The sequence below is a fragment of the Dipodomys spectabilis genome, unplaced genomic scaffold, assembly GCF_019054845.1.
Source record: "Dipodomys spectabilis isolate Male_0828 unplaced genomic scaffold, ASM1905484v1 ptg000328l, whole genome shotgun sequence".
Lineage (NCBI taxonomy): Eukaryota > Metazoa > Chordata > Mammalia > Rodentia > Heteromyidae > Dipodomys > Dipodomys spectabilis.
Genome location: NW_024871005.1, coordinates 826046 through 847791, shown reverse-complemented (window position 1 = coordinate 847791; position 21746 = coordinate 826046). Strand labels below are relative to the sequence as shown.

Sequence of the window (21746 nt, the reverse complement as noted above, 5' to 3'; positions counted from 1 at the left end):
TTTTGTATATATAGGTTTATTTTGGGGTTCTGTATTTTGCTGTATTGATCCATCTGTTCTTAGGATGTTTTTATGTTCTTACATTATATAGGTTACTATGACTCTGAGGTATTTCTTGAAATACGCTATTATGATACCTCCAACTTTGTTCTTTTTGACCAAGATTGAGCTATTGCAGTGCTTGTGCTTCTTCAGAAATTTCAATGTTGTCTTTTTTAGTTCTATAAAGCATATTATTGCATTTTGATGGGGATATAGATTACATTGGGCAGTGTGGACATTTGATCACTGATTTTTTTTTCATTCTGGGAACATGGAAAGTTCATTTTTACTCTCTCCACCAATTTCTTTCATTGGCTTGTTTTTCCTGTCATTTTCCTTCTAGTGTTGTTTCACTTCCTTAGTTAATTCCTGAGAACTTTTTGTTAGAGTTTCCAGGTTTTCCTAAGTAAAATGGGATGTTAATATTGATTGCCAGCCTGATTGATTGGACAATATTCCTAGGAGATTAGTAAAGCACACTTCTGGGTGTGTCCATGAGAGCATCTAGAGACAGTCAATTAAAAGGGAAAACCCTCCCTAAATCCAAGTTGTTCTATCCATATGTTGGGACCCAGATGAAATTAAAGGGGAAGAAAGAGGGAGACCACTAACACAGAAATCCTCATTTCTGATTATTAGTTGCCATGAAGTAAGCAGCTTCCCATTGTCATATTCTGTCTCACCTCAGTCTCTGAAACAAAGAGCCAGCTATCCATAGACTGAAACTTCTAAATCCATGAACCAAAATAAATCTTATCTTTTTAAAATTGTTTTTCACAGGTATTTGTTACAGAGGTGAAATATATACTAACATACACATACTCATAATCTAGGAACTACAATCTCTTAACTTCCTCATTTCTTCTAGCCTTTCTATTTCTTTCACTTGCCTAACTGCACTGGCTAACACAGTACAATATTGATGAGTGGTGATAGCATGTACCCCTGTCTTGTTTTTTATCTTAGAGAAAATTCTTTCATTTCCCCCCCCCCCATTTTGTATGATTTTGACAATGTGTTTGTCCTATACAGCCCTTATTTTGTTAAAATAACACTCTACCCTTCCTAATTTGTTGAGTTTGTAATCACAAAAAATGGCAACTTCTATTCAGTCATGGGGCTTGACCTCAGGGCCTGGGTGCTGTCTCTGAGGTCTTTCCATCAAGACTAGCACTGTACCATTTTGAGTCACTACTCCACTTCAAGTTTTATGGTGGTTAATTGGAGATGAGTCTCATGGACTTTCCTGCTTGGGTTGGCTTTCCTGCCCTGGCTTTGAACTATGATACTCAGATTTCAGCCTCCTGAGTAGCTAGGATTACAGGCCTAAGACACCAGCACTTAGCACGAATAACCAGTTAAAAAAAAACAACCCAACATCCCTGCTTTCACTGTATTTGATGATGTCGGTATAATTTGTGGAGGGGAAGGGATAAAACAAATCGTTTAAATAGGGATACATTGCATTGCAACAATGAGATGTACAAGTCATGTCGAAAACAAACTTTACAACTTTGGTGGGGTGGGGAAGGAGGATTGGGTGGGGGGGTGGGGCGGGGGGAGGCTGGGAAGGGATGGGAAGGGGAAACAAAGGAGGAGGCTACAATGCTTGATAAGAAATGTACTCATTATCTTGCCCATGTAATTGTAACCCCTCTGTACAGAATTTTCACAATAAAAAAAGAAAAAAGCTAAAAAAAAAAAAAAACCCAATATGTCTACATCTGTGTAGATGAGCATATGGCTTTCATCCTTTTTTCTAGTTATATGTTGTATTTCATTGATTTGTTTTGTTGAATTTTATTTTCTAATATATTGCTGAGGAATATTTTGTCTCTATGTTCATCAGCATTATTAGTCTTAATTTTCTTTTACATTGTGTTCTTGTCAGGTTTAGGTATCAATGTAAACCTGGTCTTATATAACAGTTTGGAAAGGTTTCCTCTTTTTCAGCTTTATAGAGTAGTTCAGCTTTCTAGTGTCAGTTCAGCTTTAAATGTTTTGTAAAATTTAAGAATGAAACCATTCTCTTGCAAGATTTTTCACTTTGAATATACTGTTTAAATATCTCTCTCTGTCTCTCTTTTTTTTTTTTTTTTTGTCGGTCATGGGGCCTGAACTCTGGGCCTGGGCACTGTCCCTCAGCATTTCAGCTCAAGGCTAGCGCTCTACCACTTGAGCCACAGTGCCACTTCCGGCTTTTTCTGCTTTTGTGGTGCTGAGGAATCGAACCCAGGGCCTATGCATGCAAGGCAAGTACTCTACCACTGAGCCAACTTCCCAGACCAAATCTCATTATTTTTATTAGATAAATCATCATTTTACATTCTCTTGTATAAATATTGAAACGTGTGCCCCCAAATTAGTCTTTTTCTTATAGATTTTATGATTTGTAATCATATAGTCTTTTCAGAATAATTCTTAGTGATTATTTGAATTTGTATTAGTTGTAATGTGTCCTTTTCATCTTTAATTTATTTGTGCTTATTTTTATCATTTTTGTTAGCATAGCTAGAAGATTATTTTGTATATTTTTTCAAAGAACTATCTCTATTTCAGTGATCTTTGTGATTTTTAAGTCTGTATTTTGTCTATTTCTGTTTTGATATTTATTATTTATTTCCTACTACTAATTATTTATTTGTTCTTGCTTTCATACACACTTGAAATATGTTATTAGGTCATTTATTTGAAATTGTTCTATTTATTTTAGCAATACTGAGGTTTGAACTCAAGGCCTTAAGCTTTCTAGGCAGGTGTTCTTCTGCTGAGCCATACCTTGAGCCATTTTTGCAGCGGCTGTTTTTGAGACAAGATCTCAATTCCTGTCCAGGAATGCACCTAGATCACAATCATATTTTTTCACTTCCTGCTGCTTACACGTTCATCTTCTTCCATTGAGATGAAGTCTCCCAGGCTTTTCACTTGCACTTGCCTGGAACTATAATCCTCTAGATCACAGTTCCTCACATAGGTGAGATAACAGTCATGGATCACTATATCTAGCTATTGGTTGAGAATGAGTCTCAGATATATGACTATATGATCACAGCGATATTAGCATAAATTAATTATGCAAAGGTGTTTCATCAAGGTAATTCATATGTGTATATACTGTAACTTAGTCAGATTAGCCTTATCTATTACTTTCTCTTTCCTGGTCCCTCTATCATCACTATTGCTTAAAAGTTTTCAGTGGGTTTATTCACATCATTTGCATACATAGTCACATATTTTTTATATTATTTATCCTCCGTCATTTTCTTTCCTTCTCTCTTTCCTGACTGTTCCCACAAACAGTCCTACACTTCTATTCAGGGAATTTGTGTGTGTGTGTGTGTGTGTGTCTGTGTGTGTGTGTGTCTTTTAAGTCTTCTCCAAATGAGAGAGAATATGAAATATTTGGCTTTTTGAGATTGGTTTTGTATCACTCAACATGATGATCTTCAGCTTTATTCACTTTCTGCAAATGACATTGATCTTTATAACTGTTGTATTTATATATAATTGTTATAGTATTATATTCTTTTTTCTTATGGTTGAGTAATATTCTAATGTATCTATATATCATATTTTCTTTATTCATTCATCAGTTGTTGGATACCAGGACTGTTGCCCCAGTTTGGTTACTGTGAATAGAACCAAAATAAAAATGAATATGTAAGTGTATTTCTTATGTATTGATTTATTCTTCTTCAGGTACATGCCTAAGCATTAAGGTAGTATCATAAGGCACACTAATTTTAGTTTTTTAAAGACCCATCCACACTGATTTCTCAGTGTTTGTACTTGTTTACATTCCCATTAACAGTGTCTGAGGGTTGCTTTTACCTCTGTCCTCACTAGAATTTGTTGTTGTTTATTTTCTTGATAATTGCCAAGAAAGGAAAGAATATTTGTTTCCTTTTGTTCAGCATTTCCATCATGGCTGAGGATGTTGATCATTTCTTCATCTACATGTTAATCATTTGTATTTTATGCTCTGAGAACTGTCTCTACAATTTGGAATTTGGAAGTTCTTGGTCTATAGAGTATCCAAAGTTGCTCTTAAATATGACTGGCTGGGTTTTTTTGGCAGATTTTAAAATTCATTGTCCTTTAATTTTGACAGTTTGACTATAATGTATTGTAGTTAGTATTTTTTCCAGTCATGTTTATTTGGAGTTGTAGAAATCTATTTGTGAATGCCAGTGTCTTTCCTGAGATTAGGCAACTGTTGTGCTATTTATTTCCACTGAATAATTCTTATACTCAACTTTTATCTCTTTGCTTTCAGATATTACAATAGTGCAAATATTTGATAATCTAATGTTTTGTCAGTAATTTTGAGTCTTCTTTTTGGTCTTTCTTATGTTCTTTCTGAATTAGAAATTTTAAAAGACCGGTTATAAAACTCCAATAGTCCTTATTCTTCTTGGTTCTCAATAGAATTTTTAATGTACTTATTGAATCCTTAGTTGTAAAGATTCCCCTTTGGTCGTTTTCCAAAACTTGTCTTTACTGACTTTCTTATTTATGTCCTTTATTGTCTTCCTAATTTGGTCCAAATACTTCTCTGTGTTCTCTTAAGTATCATTGATCTTTTTGTAAATCCTTTCTCATGTATTTCATTCACTTCAGTTTCTTTGGAACCTCTTAGAGTTATAACCTTTCGGATATATTATATTACTCTTGTGTCATACCTTGTGTACCCTGCTGAGATTTACTTATCTGGATTTTTTAATCACTTTTATGGGATAGCTTTATAAGTGACTTTCTCTTGAAGATGTGTCTTTGCCTATTGGTTTGTTATGCAGTGTTAGTTTTATTTCTAGCATGACTCTGTAGTATTATTTCCTTTCACTGCCCTGACTGTGATTAGTGAATTTTGGCATGATGCATATTGTTTCAGAGTGTGAGAAACCCATTGTCTGTGTCATGCAGAGTGAAGAAATTTTAACAGTGCAGGATGCTATGGCCTAGAAAGCACAGTGTGTGGTATGCAGTGGGTGGAGGAGTAAGACCATTATCAGATGATGAGTATTTCTTCAAGCACTGTTACTATTGTTTCTGTTGCTTATAAGAGTGTCTAGGACTGACTGCACCAACAGTGATCTGGCGACTAGGGCTCTTATCTCCCAACCATGTGGTTCATGAGGAGCTATAGTGGAAAGAACCAAAGCACCCCACTCTGTAATGTTCTTACCAAGTCTTATTGTTATGACTGATCAAATATGGTGTGAGAGCAACCAACAGTGAGGATTCTGTAGATGTAGTTGCCCTTAGACTTGTGATGTAATTCCTCTCTGTTGTTACTGGGGGCATGTCTACCCAAGAGCAAGACCTCAGGTCTTATTACCTGTGCATAAGTAGGGCAAGAACAACAGCTGGGGCAATGCTCACCATAACTGTTTCAATTGTGGTGCCTGCTTGAAAATGAGTAGTGCTAAGTCATATTTTAGAACTAAGCTAAATACTTCTAGAGGCCTCTTTTGGCTCTGTGCACCCAGGGTTGAAGTAATGGCCTAGAATAATCTTTTCTTTAGCTGAAATGCACACAAAAGTGAGCAAGAGCAGAAAGCAACTGGAGGCAAGCATTGCCTCACCAGACATCCCAAAAAATATTGATAAAACTTGACAGTGGCATTGCTGAAGGTTACCCCCAGCAAGTTCCTTTGGACAACACAATAGAGGCATGGATTTCTTTCCCCATCCTGCAGTTCTGTGTTTCACTGGGAGAGGGTAGCAGGAACCACAGTATGATTGCTTTCAGTTCTAATGCCAGCCTGCATTCACATATAAGTGGCAATAGCACTAGTCTTAAGAGGATAGGCTCTCTAACCTTTCAGTTCACGAAGAAGGCACCCTACAACCTCCTCTTTGTTGCAACACCAGTCCCTTTCAACGCAGGAGAATCAATGTACTTGAGTCAGTACTATACTTTGACAAGTTTAATTTATAAAGCAACTATTCACTGAGCCTAATGTAAGGGAATGTGTGTGGTACTCCATAATGGGGATATTACGGGGGCTTCTGACCTCTAGAGAAGTCTAAATTCATACAATTATCCTTTACCAAGATGGCTCCTGATTGCAGCACCCTGTGAGCTCACTGTGAGATGGTGTGAAATTTTTGTAACAATTTCAGATTACTGATTTGGTTAGGTTACAAACCTGTGAAGCTTGTGAAATTTTAAAATAGCTAGAACTGTCATCATCCCTGGACTCTCCCTTTCATCCTTAACCCTGAAGAAGAGAAACATCTTCTTCCAGCTGTGGAAGCTTGGCAGCAGGTGCTGGAATATTTTGTTTCTCTTACTATATAGGTTGTTGTCCTAGGTTTTTGACTCTACTACGGTTCACACTTTTCTCTTGAAATTTCCAATCTTCTCAAATAGTTACTTATCTCAAAAATTCAACTATGTACCTACTTTTGCTTTAGTTCTTCTTTCTGAGAGATCAATTGCTTGATGCCTCTGCCACGCATCTTGAAATATCTCTACAGTAACGTACATTTGGAAAAATGGAGCTAGATAAAATGAGGGGACTAGTAGGGTTGGGAGAAGTGGGGTAAATAAATGCAAGGGCTGATATTGATCAAGATGCATTGTATTAATAAACGGATATATTGAATCAAAATCTTTTTGTATAACTACCTAAGCATAATAAATTAAATTTAAAAGTTGTCAACACTGAAAACAGTGAGTACAATATTGTTAGGTGTGAAATATGGTTCAGTTAGATCTGTTTCCTGAGTAGCTAGAATTATAGTCATGAGCCACCAGTGCCTTACTGACTTTAATCTTTTTTTGGGGGGGGGTCCGGTTGGGGGCCTGAACTCTGGGCCTGGGCGCTGTCCCTCAGCTCTTCAGCTCAAGGCTAGCGCTCTACCACTTGGGCCACAGTGCCACTTCCGACTTTTTTTTCTTTTTGCTTATGTGGTGCTGAGGAATCGAACCCAGGGCCTCAGGCATGCAAGGCAAGCGTTCTACCACTGAGCCACCTTCCCAGCCCCTTAATCTTTTTAATATGTGGTAAATATACCTTCTCTTTACTCTTCTTCACTCTCTTTTTGCTACCAAGTTAGGTTTTTTTTGGTGGAGGGGGGGTCCGGTTGGGGGCCTGAACTCTGGGCCTGGGCTCTGTCTCTCAGTTCTTCAGCTCAAGGCTAGTGCTCTACCACTTGAACCACAGCGCCACTTCCGACTTTTTTTTTCTTTTTGCTTTTGTGGTGCTGGGGAATCGAACCCAGGGCCTCATGCATGCAAGGCAAGCGCTCTACCACTGAGCCACCTTCCCAGCCCCTAACTTAGGTTTTTTGTTGCTGTTTTATTCATCTAATTTTTACTGACCATCTGTTTACTAGTGAAGATCATTTTTAAATTATGCCAATAAGGATCCTTGCCTTTTGCTCCAGAGGAAAGCTTTCTTCATCTCCCAAATCCTCTTTATAACCCTACTACTTCAGAGAGAGCCATTAAATCTTCTGAACCTATTTGCTGCTCAAACAACTTTCAAAGGACAGCCTAATGCAAAGGATAGTCAATATGTCTTATTTGCATGATGTAGAGACACATGTGAAACTCATACATAATTGTCTACCAATAATGTATGAATGAAATTTCTGGTAGTTCATTGTCTTCAAATATGTTGAACAATGCCCAATTTCAATGCAACTTAAACTGCCACCAACACTGCACAAAATATCTCACATTTGTTTTACTGGTCAATATCTTCAACTTTCAAATATGTTGCTGATCTAAATGTGTATGAAATCATATGTAATATTGGTTTCTATTTTCCTGATTCCTGATGAGATTCATATAATCTAATACATTCCAAGTACTCTTATTAAGTACTTGAGATAAAATTGCAAACATAAATGAAAAAAATCATTCAATTTCAAGACCTTATATTCTGGCAGGAAATATAAAAATCAGTAAGTGAATACTTTAGTATGTAAGGTGACATATACTATAGATTAAAGCAATGAGATGCATATTAAAGCAATGTGTGATTGTTAACTATGTAGTCTACTATTTTTCTGAATTGCCAGCTTTCTATAGATAGATTGAACTTTTCTTATTGACATCAATTAATTATTTCATTCATTGCACATATTCTACCTTTTAGCAAAATCTTATTTCTCTCTTTTTTGTTTATGATGACTTTTATAATTAGGAAAGTCTGCATTTCATTCTAACCTTATTCATCAAAACTTTCCTTAATGTAGAGCTGGGAAGGTGGCTCAGTGGTAAAGCGCTTGCCTTGAAAACTTTCCTTAATGAACTGTGCTTCTGTAGGTTTTGTTTCCCACTTACTGGGTTCAGAATTACATATTCATTTACACTGTCTTCTAAATGTTTTGTACATGTTACTTATTAGGATATTAATATGATGCATTTGACATTTACTGTGTGTGTGAAGTATGAAGGGATATTTTTCGATGTGAATAGCCAATTAATTCGTCATCATTTACTTATTTAATATTGTTCACTTATCAGTTGAAATTCCACTGCTATTAATTACTCAAGTTTCCTGTGTACAAACGGGCCTTCTGGACACTAGGTTATATTGGTATGTTTGATTTTTCCTGCTTTAATCTAGAAACTTTATAGATCACCCTCTGTAGTTGAAAGAGTAAACTTAAGACAAAACAAGTTATTCTTCTGCTTATAAACAGCTAAAAGACTTTCTTTCTCTCCTGCTCTTTCTCAATACTAAATCTATATTTTGCTCCCAGACTGCAACCTGCAGGCCTCTAAACTCTTTGATTCCTCTGACCCCATGACCTCTTTGAACTCATCTCCTTCTCTCCCCTACCTTGCTCACTCAGCTTCAGCCATGCTGCCATGTTGCCTGCTCCCCTGAAATACATCAGGCCTTCAGACCTCATTTTTTTGAGGTCGTTGTTTTTGTCTGTTGTGGGGCTTCAACTCAGGGTCTGGGCATTGTCCTTAGCTTTTACACTCAAGGTTAGTGCTCTACCATTTTGAGCCACAGCAACATTTCTGATGGCTAATTGGAGATAAGAGTCTTAACAGACTTTCCCACTTGGGCTGGTTTTGAACCACGATCTTCATATCTCAGCCTCCTGAGTAGTTATGATTATAGGCGTGAGCCACCAGTACCTGACTGGGACTTCATTTTTTGGCACTCTATCTGGAATAATCCTTCACCCAGACAGCCACAGGACCACTTCACTATTACCTTCACGATTTGACTTAAAAGCCAAGTGCTCGGTGAGGCCTCCCCTGGCCACCCTACCTCTCTAAAATAGACCCTCCATGGAATTTCAGGTCCCACACTTTGCTTCTATTTTTTCTTTTTAGCCCCTACCACTATGAATATATATTTACTTAGCTTGGGCACTGTTTCCTTCCCTAACATGAACTCTGTTTGTTGGAAAGGTCATTCTTTATTTGTTCTCTGCTATATCAGTACCTTTGTCTAAACAATACCTGGCAGCCCCCTCCCATCCAAAGTACCTGTGAGGTGAGGGTACAACAAATTAACTAAGAACACAGTCAGGACAAAGAAAGTTAAAATGGGAAGGTTTTGCTGGGTGTATCCATGAAGTTACAGACACATGCCTCCAAGGGACAAGTGTGCATTTTATTACAGTGAAGCAGGCCAACTGGGGGAGGGGCAACTAGAGAGATTCTGAGCCTAAACTGGGCTGAATCCTACCTCAGACCCAGCTGCCTTTATCCTTGATGGAATGTGGATCTCAATGATCTGTATTTTTATAACTCTATTTGATTTTCCACAAAAGCCAGCGATAGATTTACACTATTTGAACTCTCCCAAATGCCTAAAGTACCAAATTTAAGCTGGAAAATAATAAAATCCAAAGATCTAGCAAAACATGACAGCGAGCTGAGATTGGTCCTTAGATAAAAAGCTTTTGCTGGCTGGTGGTGTATGAAAGAAAATGAATTCCTGTGTGATGAGGTGGGCTGGCTTTGTGTAATTCTTGAGTCAGCCTCGGGGTCGGTGTTGAGTAGAGAGAATGAACTACATTTATCACCTTCCTTCAACCCTCCCAAAGCCTCTTATTTCCACACACTAGCTTGAAGGTCAGTAAGCCTGACTATCAGGGACTGACCAAGACTCTTTGGGGGCAAAAGTATAGTTTAGTGAAGAGTGGGGATGCAGAAATCAAAGAATGAATTCTGAGAAGGACTTCAGGATGAATGGCTGAAGACAAAGCAAGAAGAAGAGGACACAGACCATGCACTGGACACCATGGTTCTCAGGGATTTTATTGAGGTTTCACACTCCTCTCAACCAATCACATAATCCCTCCATGTGACAATATACAACCAAGAGAATTAGTTACACAAAGTCACAATTCCCAGCTTATTTTTCATAACATCTACATTACCTGGAAAAAAAGAGCTGTGAAAACTTCCAAGACACTTTCCTATGAGTTTAGGGGATCACACTGGCCAGGGGCCAGTGAAGTAAGGTGTCAACAGCCACAGGCTTTATGGAGGGTATAGGCAGAATGAGGCTGTAAGGACAGAGGGCTGCCCTTGATGGAGCACCAGTTAGAACCACTGTGGCTTCAAGCAATGGCTAAAGCAGAGATAGCCAAGGTCTTCCCTTGCCTTGAGAAGATACAAGGCTCAATCCTCCAATGCTCCCCTCTTCCAAGCAGGCGAGGTAGGGGGAGGAGCAGTGATGGGGCTCTTGTACTGAGTTCTGCAAGGTTCCATTTATTGAGATTAAAACATTTCCAAAGTCAACATGGCACATATCTCAAATTGTGAGAGTCACAGTGGCTCATTTGCAAAAAAATTCTGTAAGGGAGATGAATCATGACCTCCTCTCCAGGTCCTAGATTTATTGCAAGTGCCTTCCTTGTGAAAAATAAAGGAGACACCCCCAGAGATCAGTGCTTATCAAACACTGTTTTAGGTGTAGTACAAACTGCCTGTGACAAGAATACCCTTATAGCTATAAAATGATTGGTATAGGCCCCTAGTAAACTTCCAATGGCATCCCTGTCTAAATGCCCTTCTGGGGGAGTACAATGCACCTGCCTTCTTTAATATCCACAACTTCACTAGGGTTGATGTGTTAATGTTATGAATCCCTGGGCCTTCCCAGAACTCTTGGGATCTGTTCTTCATACTTTTTATTCTATATTCTCACTCCCTCAGTCATTCTTTCTTTCTGGAATCTGTCCTTTCATATCCACCCTTGCTGGCCACGCTAATCTTCTGTGTCTTAGCCTTCCACAGATCCCCACCAACTTGATCTTTCCCTAGCTCTTCTAGACCTCTTCTAACCTTTCTTTGTTTCCCTCTCTACTCAATTTATTCTGTCTGTTTTCCTCTAAACCCCAAATTCTCACTCTCAGTCATCATTTACTCCCTTTTCTACTGGATGTTTCCCCCTGATTCTCCCTAGGGAGCTTCCCATTTTTCTGGTACCTCCCTACCTCTTCTTAAGAACTCACCTCCTCCCCTGCCTTTCCCACAGCCCACCTCTAGCTCATTCCCCTCCCCACAGACTGTATCAGCTAAGTTTCATTTCCTCTTTAGGTAACTGGTCATAATAGCTGCACTTTATTCACAGGTTGAATGGACAGCTATTCCTTTCTTTTATGACCCATAAAGCAAACAACCCAATCTTTTCCACAAGACAAAGTACTTACATATAGTGTGTGATATCCACATAAAATTGTGTTTTTCAGAAAACAGTTACGCTGGCAAAGATGTTGGGTTATTAGGGATCCTTAAGCTTCAAATACATTGGAAAATTAGTATTTTGCACATCTACAAATTATACATTTGCCTCCTCACATTTTGCAAGTTTTACCTAACAGGTTTTTTTCACCAAATCATAGACATAGATATGGAAATCATCATCAAACTTGATGAAATACACAGAGGGTTTGGCTTTAACTTGGTGAATGACCTTGCCTGTCCTTTTGGAGCCATCTTCTTTGGTATATTCCACATGTTTACCTATCAGGCCATCTATAACTCCTTCTGGCTCCCTCTCTGTTGGAGGAGCCTCATTGGACTCTGGCATAATGCGGAGGTCGCCTTCTTTGTAATCATCTAGAAGCTGGTACATGTACAGGACAGGATCTTTCTCATAGGTAATATAAAACCAGGCTTTCATGATAGGTGCTTGGGCTAGCACCATCCCCCGCCATTCATCCTTAGAACCATGCTCACCCTCAAACATATGTTCCACTGCTTTGCCAATTATGGTATTTGCAAGGCGCACATCTCTGACTCGAGAAAATGGCACCTTATCAGGAAGGATTTTAAGTTTTAAAATCCTTTCATCCTGGTGAAGTTCCAGTCCATAGACACAGTCAATTCCATCGTATTTCACCAGATAAAGAGAGGGATTTATAGGCACCTGATCCAGAACAGTTCCTTTCCACTGCGTGATAGGTTCATCGCCTTCCTTCCATCCATGAGAAATTCTGCAGCCCACAATGTTCCTCCGTGGCTGGGACGCAGGTCTCCCCCTCTGCTTCTTTTGAGTGTGTTTTTTCTTTCTTATGTTTGTAGATCCAGTGTGGTGATCTACAGCTTCCCTAGTCTGCTGCTTTGCAGCTGTCTTCTTGTGAGGAGTCTTCATACCTGAAAAGGGAGGAGAAAGGCTAGGGACAAACATTTCAGGTAATAGAAGGTGAAGATTTTTCTGTGTATTGTTAAGTTCCTGTATACCATGCATATCACTACACAAGTTATTCACATGTGGCCAGTAGCAGTACTGTGTATCAAGACACTCTTGGATCCTTGCCTGCAATGTCCTCTTTCCAAGCTTCTTTGGCTGCACAAGAGAGCTAGAGAAGATGGACTGTGGAAGTCATGGTAGTGGAGAAACCAGCAAGAGGGAGCGGGTTCCCGAACATATTTCCTAACTCCTCATTGCCATCCCAATCCCTCCCATCTTCCAGGCTAAGCATTTACCATTTTTAGCCCCAATCTCATGTTTCCATTCCCATGCATGTATTTCCCTTGAATCCTACTCACTGCTGTCTGCTATTCATCCCATCATCTTGCCCATACCCATGCCTGCTCCCCGGTGCTTCGTTTTCCTTCATATCTCTTCCTGGCCATCCCCATTTCCCCCCGTTGTGCTCCCACCACAAATCGAGTTTCCTTTCCAGCCACCTTTGTATACAAACCAACCTGGGGTTCTTTGCTCCCTGCCCCGCCCCCAAATCACTCTTCCGAGTTTCCCTCACCTTAAATGTTTAGCACCCACTCCGATTTTCCTGCTGGACACCCAACAACATCCACTCCTCTGGTTTTGTAGTCTGGAGCTCACCAATGCACGGGTCAGGGATCGCGATGTTCACGTGCCCAAATCGGACACCTCTCTGTTGCCTCCACGGCGACCCTGTAGCGAAGGAGGCAACAGCAGACCACCAGCCGAACGACTGTTTGCAAGAGGTAGAACGAGAGGATTTCGAGACAAGGAGCTTGTCTGCGAGGGCGGTGGAGCAAGGCAACAAGACGTCGGACAAGTCCCCAGCGCTACGCTCGCTGGCTCTCTGCTGGGGAATCAGAGGCGACTGCACCTCGGCTACTTAAGGCTTTCACTAGCGATTGCCGCCGCTGCAGTCTTACAGTCTCCTCCCACTTTTCATAGCATAGCTTCCTGCCAGGAGAGAGGCCGCCCCTTCCTGCCAAACAAGGCTTAGCAGCCCCCTCCCTCCATTCAAGCCACGCACTCTTGGAAACAAGGCATTCCTATGCTGAAAGCCCCGCCCCTTCCCCCACGTCGGGAGCGCACCGGCTGTGTGTGTGTGGGGGGGAACCACTCTCCCTCCCCACCTACGGGTCCACTCCTTTAATTCGGGGCCCCGGGGCTCTATCCCCATCTCTCACTCTGCCCCCTCCAAGCACTTATCCCCATCTGCTTTTTATCTTCCAGGAATTCGCCATTTCCTTTCCCCCATCCATGTACAGAGTTTATTCTTTGTATGCAAAAACCTGCCTTTCTTGTCCTTTAAGGGAATTTGGGATAGGATGACAGAAATGCGCTGGTGCTCCAAGCAATCTGCCATTTGACCCAATCTCTATGCAAGTTTCCCCGACTGTTAATTCTCAGACTTCACTTCTTGAGGATACTTTTTGTCCTTTTTTCTTTTTGTTTCTTTTCCCTCACATTGCAAAAGAATTGCATCCACAATATCAGAACACTGGCTGGAAGGAAAACTTCACCTGCTCTCCTTTCCCCACTCCTCTTTGTTACAGCATAATACAAGGCTTCATTATTTCCTTTGCAATTTTCTATGCTCATAGAAAGCTTGGATCATTTATGCAAATTTGGATGCTAATATCCTTTGTAAAATAATTTCGCTTGATTTTCTTAAAAAACAGAGTTCATACAGCAATATTAATTATGCAAAATAGCAGTATTTGTTTTATTCAACCTTTTCAAGTTAGAAATAAAAATTTACCAGTGAAATATAATTCTCTTTGTCCTCTAACACAAATCCCGTTCTGTCCCAGAATTTTGTATACAAAGCTTCTTAAGGTAAATTTAAAAATAATGATATTTTGTGCATTTCATGCTTTGTGATATTTTGAATACATTTTGGGAAGGATAGGTTTTTTTGTACTATAAGAAAAAAATAATTCTCTTCAGTGGGCTACACCTGACATTTTTGGGAGATGGCTCCTGGTTTCATGACCCACTTCTATACTGTAGGAGATAATAAGAATGTGACAGCTGTGTGCTTTGTAAAACTAAACAATACTAGACAATCTTATTTAATGGATCTTTCTTTAGATAATTCTTAAGACTATTCAAGAAAATGTTGTAGTATTGTTTGGTAGTCACATTGCCAACAATTCTAAAATGGAATTATGAAATGTCTTATAATCTACTTACCTAAACGTAAATACAAATTTTATCTATTTTTGTTTTCTTTTTTTAAATTTTTTTATTGTGAAAATACCGTACAGTGGGGTTACAATTACATGGGCAAGGTAATGAGTACATTCCTTATCAAGCATTGTTGACTCCTCCTTTGTTTCCCCTTCCCATCCCTTCCCATTCCCTCTCCCCGCCCCCCCCCCCCCCCCCCCCGCTGCCCCCCCCTCCCCCGCACTCCGGGCCAAAGTTGTAAAGTTCGTTTTTCAACTTAACGACTTGACTTGTATATCTCATTGTTGCAATGGGTCTTTTTTCCCTTCCCCTCCACAAACTATACCAACATCAAATACAGTGAAAACAGGCGTTATACCGTGAGGGAGGGACATACAAAGCAACAAAGAAATCATCTTATAAATCTGTTAGAAACAATTGCAAGAAAGAAAAAAAACATTTGAATACTTATCTTGGAGTTAATTTCACCTAACGTCAACATACCTGACCTTTTCTGCTTGTCTCAGACATATACTAGTTATTGCAAATAAGGAAAACCATGGGACCTAGGTTTCTTTGGGCCTGGCTTACTTCACTTAATATAATTTTTTCAAGTCTTTCCATTTCCTAACAAATGGGGCAATGTCATTCTTGGACAAATGGGATTGCATGAAACTGCAGAGCTTCTGCATGGCAAAGGACATTGCTAGCAAGATCAATAGAAAGCCCACAGATTGGGAGAAGATCTTCACTAGCCATACAACAGACAAGGGTCTCATATCTAAAATATACCTGGAACTAAAAAAATTAAATCCCCCAACAACAAATCCTCAATGAAACAACTGCCCAATAAATAAGTGGGCTAAAGACTTAAAGAGAAACTTCTCTGAAGAGGAAAGAAGGATGGCCAATAGACACATGAAGAAATGCTCAGCCTCTCTAGCCATAAAAGAAATGCAAATCAAAACAACATTGAGATAGCACCTCACCCCAGTTAGAATGTCTATAATCAAGGACTCTAATAACAACAGATGCTAGAGGGAATGTGGACAGAAGGGTGGGAGTGTAAACTTGTTCAACCACTTTGGAAAGTAGTATGGAGGTTCCTCAGAAGACTCCACATAGAGCTCCCCTATGACCCAGCAATCCCACTTTTGGGCATTTACCCAAATGATCACAAACAAGACCACACTAAAGCTACCAGCACAACTATGTTTATTGCAGCATTATTTACCATAGCAAAGATATGGAACCAACCCAGATGCCCCTCAGTAGATGAATGGATCAAGAAAATGTGGTATATATGTACTTTTTCTATAGCTTACATTTTTATTCAAAATTTTGTCAAATTTCTTTATCATATCAACAATTTTTTCTACACTCAGTCTATTGTGGAGAACATAGGTGACGTGTTTTGAGATATAACACAATATATTCATATATATCATTCTGGGAATGTTCTGTATGATCTCTTCTATTATACTCTGTTTTCCCCTATCTCCCTCCTCCTTATTTTTCAACAGCTTTATGTAGGTTTTCTTATGCCTTTTTTTTAAAATAAAGAATGTATTTCACAATATATTCACCTTACATCATTCTCTTTGCCTTCCTCTTCCCCCTCATTCTCCTTTGACAGCTCAAAAATTTATAATTATGTTTAGATATACATGTATGTACACATATGTATATATATAAATGATTGTCTAGACTGTGCCTAGAGAGAAAATATGCAACCTTTGAACTATTGAATGTGGCTTACTTCAGTTAACATACTTATCTCCCAATTCCATCCATTTACTACAAATGTCATAATTTTGTTCTTAACACTCCATTGTGTGTTATCATATTAAAAGTTAGGTGCTAGTGGCTCAGACCTATATTTCTAGTTACTCAGGAGGCTGAGCACCTGAGGGTTATGGATCAAAGCCAGCCTAGGCAAAAATGACTGTGAGACATCTCTAATTAATCATCAAAAAATCCAGAAATATAGCTGTGGCTCAAGTGTTAAAGCACTAAACTAGAGCAAAAATGCTAAGATATAGTGCCTCAATCCTGAATTCTAGCCCCAGGACTGAAATCACACACATACACACACACACACACACACACACACACACACACAAAATGTTGTAATGAATATTTTCGTGTAATTTTACCTGAGTTTCTATAAAGAACATCCTGTAAGAAGAAATACTCAGGTTTAAATAAAAACACTTCCAAATTTTCTAAATCATCCTTAAGTTTATTTTTAAAATGTTAGCAAATTGCTGTGTTTATGAATTCTACTAAGTTACACTAAATTAATTGAGGTCATTCCAGATTTTACTCCCTAGAAAGAGTTGCCTCAGCCAGGCATTGGTGGTTCATGCCTGTAATCTTAGGTACTCAGGAGGCTGAGATCTAAGGCACTCAAGAGGCTGAGATCTAAGGATCATGGTTTAAAATGAGCCTGGCTAAGAAAGTCAACAAAACTCTCATCTCCAATTAACAACCAAAAAGCAGGGAGTGGAGCTGTGGCTCAAGTGGTAGAGTGCTAGCCTTGATCAAAATAGCTCAGAGACAGTGCTCAGGCCTTGAGCTCAAGCCCCAGGAACAACAAAAAAAAGGGAAAGTGTTGCATATTCAAAATTTTTCTATCAATGGTTTTTTTGTACAATATGAGAGATAAAGGTCAAGTTTTAGTTTTCTGTGTGTGAAAATCCAATTTTTTTATTATCATTTATTGAAGAAGTTATCTTATTCCCAAATATATGTTTTTGGCATCATTTGAAATCAATTTGCTATAGATATGTGGGATTATTTAAGGTATCTCTGTTCCATTGCATTGGTCTGTGTCTGTTTCTACACAAATAATGTCGTGTTGCTTTTGTTACTGTACCTTGTAGCATGTCTTGAAATCAATATTGTGATGCCTCCATCTTTAGTCTTTTTGTTCAAAATTGCTTTGACTATTCAGGTTGTGTCTGTGTTGGGGGCGGGGGTTAGTGCCTGTCCTGGGGCTGGAACCCAAGGCCTGGATACTGTTTGTTTTTTTTTAGCTCAATGATAGCCCTCTACCACTTCAGCCACAGCTCCATTTTAGACATTGTGGTGGTTAATCGGATATATGAGTCTCAGGGTCTTTTCTGCCAAGGCTGGCTTTGAATCTTGATCCTCGGATCTCAGTCTCCTGAATAACTAGGATTACAAGTGTGTGCCCCCAGCACACACTTTTTTATATTCATGTCTCATGATCACTACCACCATCATAATCATCATCATTGTTTTATGTGTAGCCACTACAAAATGAACAATATTTGGATTTATGAACTTGGCTTATCTTGCTCAATTTGATGGTTTCCAGTTTCATCCATTTTCCTACAAATGACACATTGCATTTTAGTTATAACTGAGTAATATTTCATGGTATATATGTACCATATTTTCTTTATCTGCCCATTGGATTTGAAGCACCTTGAATGTTTCCAATATTTGACTATTACAAGCACAGCTGGAAAAATCATGGGTCTGCAAGTTTCTTGTATGATGATTTATAGTCCTTTGGATGTATGCTCAAGACTATATGTGTAGGAGTCATAAAACAGGACTATTTTTAATTACTTGAGAAACTTCTATATGAATTTTCATAGTAGTTGTGTTCATTTACATTCATACTCACAATGTATGAGAGTTCTATTTTCCTCATTTGTTATTTGTTTTTCTAATGTTTGTCATTCTCAGAGGGAAGAGATGAAATCTTGTGTACTTTTGATGTGTATTTCCTTGATAGCTAAGGCAGTTGAACATATTTTCATGTATCTATTAACTATTTGTATTTTTTCTTCTGAGAAATGTTCATTTCTTTATTAATTGGATTATTTATTATTTTGCTGGTTAAGCTTTTTTGTTTTTGTGTTTAGCTCTTTGTACTTTCTGGATATAATTCTTTGTCCATTGAATAACTTTTAAAGCTTTTTATCTAATTCTCTGAGCTATTTCTTGATTCTGGAAACTATCTCTTTTGATGTACAGATTTTTTATATTTTACATAGTCCTTTATATTTTTTATTAATCTTATCTCTTGGGCAATTGGAGTCTGACTAAAAATACTAATTACCAATACCTGTATCTTTGAGAATTTTTTTATGTTTCTCTATAGTAGATTTAAAGTTTAAAGTTTTACTTTGAGTTCTTTTATCCATCTGATGTTGATTTTTGTATAAGAGGAGAGCTAGAAGTCCAATTTCTGTCTCTTCCGAGTGTAATACCAGTTTCCCCAGAACACACACACACACACACACACACACACACACTATATATATATATATATATATATATATATATATATATATATATATATATATATTCTCCTCACAGATAGGAAAGAAGTCAGTAACAAACAATAGAGTTCAGGAATTAATTTAATAATAGGAATAGCAGAATGAATGAGAATTAGGAAAGAACCAAACATTGGCAGCTCAGTAAAAGAGAAAAATCTCATGATAAGTAAGGGCAAAGAAATTATCTAATAGAACACACACAAGGCCACACTAAAGCTACCAGCACAACCATGTTTATCGCTGTAATGTTTACCATAGTGAAGATATGGAATAAACCAAGATGCTGTGTGGCATCAAAAAAATGTGATACACACACACAATGGGATTCTACTCATCCATTAGAAAGAATGATATTGTACTATTCATAAAGAAATGGAAAGATTTAGGAAAAATTATATTAAATGAAGTAAGCCAGAGCCAAAGGATCATAGGTTGCATGGTTACCCTCATTTGTGGTAGCTAGAATGTGCCTTTAAATCTATAAGTAAACACACCGAATGATACACACACACACACACACACACACACACACACACACACACACACACACACACACACACAGGGACATGATAAATTATATAGGTCTCTAGACATTCACACATTGAGGCCGAAGGAGAATATGTAAAGGAGCAGATCACAAAGGCTCAATACCTATGTACATATGATCATATAAAATAACATTTTCTGAAATGAACTCCAAGAAAAGAAAAGAATTTGAACTGATTACCAGACTCATGTAACTGTAACCCCTCTGTATATTACCTGTATAATACAATAAATAAAGAAAAGGGAAAAAAGTACTTGTTCAATCAAGAAAATGAATAAACAAATAATAAATAAATATTCAAGAGTCATCAAGCACCTCTCAATGATAATTCTAAATGTAATGGTTTTAACTCTCCAGTTAAAAGATAGATTCTACTCTGTTTCCTACCAGAGAAATATCTCACTGGCAATGTCACATATGGACTGAAAATGAAAAGATGAGAAGGCAAAGGAACATGGGAAAGTGGAGTAGAGGTATCCACCATTTTGACTCTTGGAAAGGAAGAGTCAGGTAACACGAGGGAATCTTCTGAAGATGGAGAATAAAAGCATTGGGAAACATAAAACAAGTGTCAGAAAAGGAAAGAGAAATTGAGGCAACAAAGAAAAGCAGGGGGGAAAAAGTATAACCCTGGATCTTCTCATGTTAAATGAAAAGCTGTATATGCAAGCACAAAGTAAGACAGATGGCACTGACAAGGTGATAAGGTGACATATCACACAAACAAACCCATGAAAGGATTTGTGAGACAGTGACTGCTCCAGTGCTGGTTAGTCTTAATGAACAAAGACATTGAGTCACTTTACTTATCTCAGAAAACTGTATCAAGGCTCTACCTTGAGAAAGCACCTATTATTTGAGACTGGGATACACTGGGGTCTTGCAAACAAGGAGCAATAATCTCTCAGGAAGTTTTGAGACATGCTGCTATTGAGGAAGAGGATCTGATGTGGTCCCATCTAGAAGGCCAACCAAAGGATCTCTAGCAGTGAAAGGCACAATGGTCAGAGGCACTGCCCTCCATGGGTAGCATAGCTGGCATACCACAGTCTGAGAGCCCTAAGCCCAAATCCTCTGAATCATATTATTTCCACAGCTTTCTACCCAATGTCTTAGGGGTGGGGCTACTGAACAATGTCTGAAAGCATTGTGACTTACCTTTGGAAATTTTATCCCAGCATATGTTTGCATCCAGACAGGACCCACAGCCCCAAGCCCAGACTTTCTGAATCACAAGATTTGCATAACCTCCTCCTCACCACATACCAGGAACAGACACCTAAAAGTGTTCACAACTATAGTTTCAGCCCAATAACTAACCTACTAGCTATTGTTGTTTCAGTTATACAAGTTTTCAAAAGACATTTCTTTTTATTTTCCTTCTCCTTGTCCTATCTCCATCCTCTGATTTCCTCATGTGAAGGAACTCAAGAATGTGTTTATAACTACAGACAATGTCACCATACTTCTTATCTTGCTGATCACTGATGGAATATTCAGGATAGCAAATGATGTAACTCTGGAGACTGAAGTTTGCCCATTTGGAAATAAGCTCAAGGTCTCCAGCTGGCCCCACATCATGCCTCAGTATGTATAGCCCAAAGATCTTGCTCCTGGGTTTTTCCATAAAAACCTGTCCTTGGAAGAGATGGGGGAGAATGATGAAAGGGGTAACATTGACCAAGATGCATTGAACTCATAAACTGATATCTTAAACTGACACACCTTTGCATAACTAACGACAATAAGATACTGTTAAAAATAAGATCCTTCTCATCCTAATAGGGCTAAGATTTTTTTTCTGTGAGACAACAGTGTATGGTCCTCATTTTGCCTAATAAAATTAATAAAGCCTTATTTCCTTTTATCCAAAACCCTACTCTTTTTGTAAATTGACATTGAGTTCAGGGGTCCAGATTTCCAGTATCACCTATATTGAGGTATACTGCTAGATGAGATCTGTAAACACTGAGCCCAGCAGGTAGAGTTAATAAGTCCCTCCATTCT

At 38.5% G+C, this 21746-nt stretch overlaps 1 protein-coding gene across 1 annotated transcript; it reads right to left on the bottom strand.

Moving 5' to 3' along the window:
- Positions 1-11305: 11305 nt before the first annotated feature.
- On the bottom strand, positions 11306-13259 carry LOC122128292 (spindlin-2). The gene is made up of 2 exons (XM_042702535.1): positions 13243-13259; positions 11306-12651 (listed from the first exon to the last, which is right to left on the bottom strand). The coding sequence occupies exon 2, from the start codon at positions 12627-12629 to the stop codon at positions 11850-11852; it is 780 nt and encodes a 259-aa protein (XP_042558469.1). The 5' UTR covers positions 12630-12651; positions 13243-13259; the 3' UTR covers positions 11306-11849.
- Positions 13260-21746: the final 8487 nt, after the last annotated feature.

Excerpts from the sequence above, each read along its gene's own strand:
- LOC122128292 (XM_042702535.1), bottom strand. The coding sequence starts at position 12,629 with ATGAAGACTCCTCACAAGAAGACAGCTGCAAAGCAGCAGACTAGGGAA.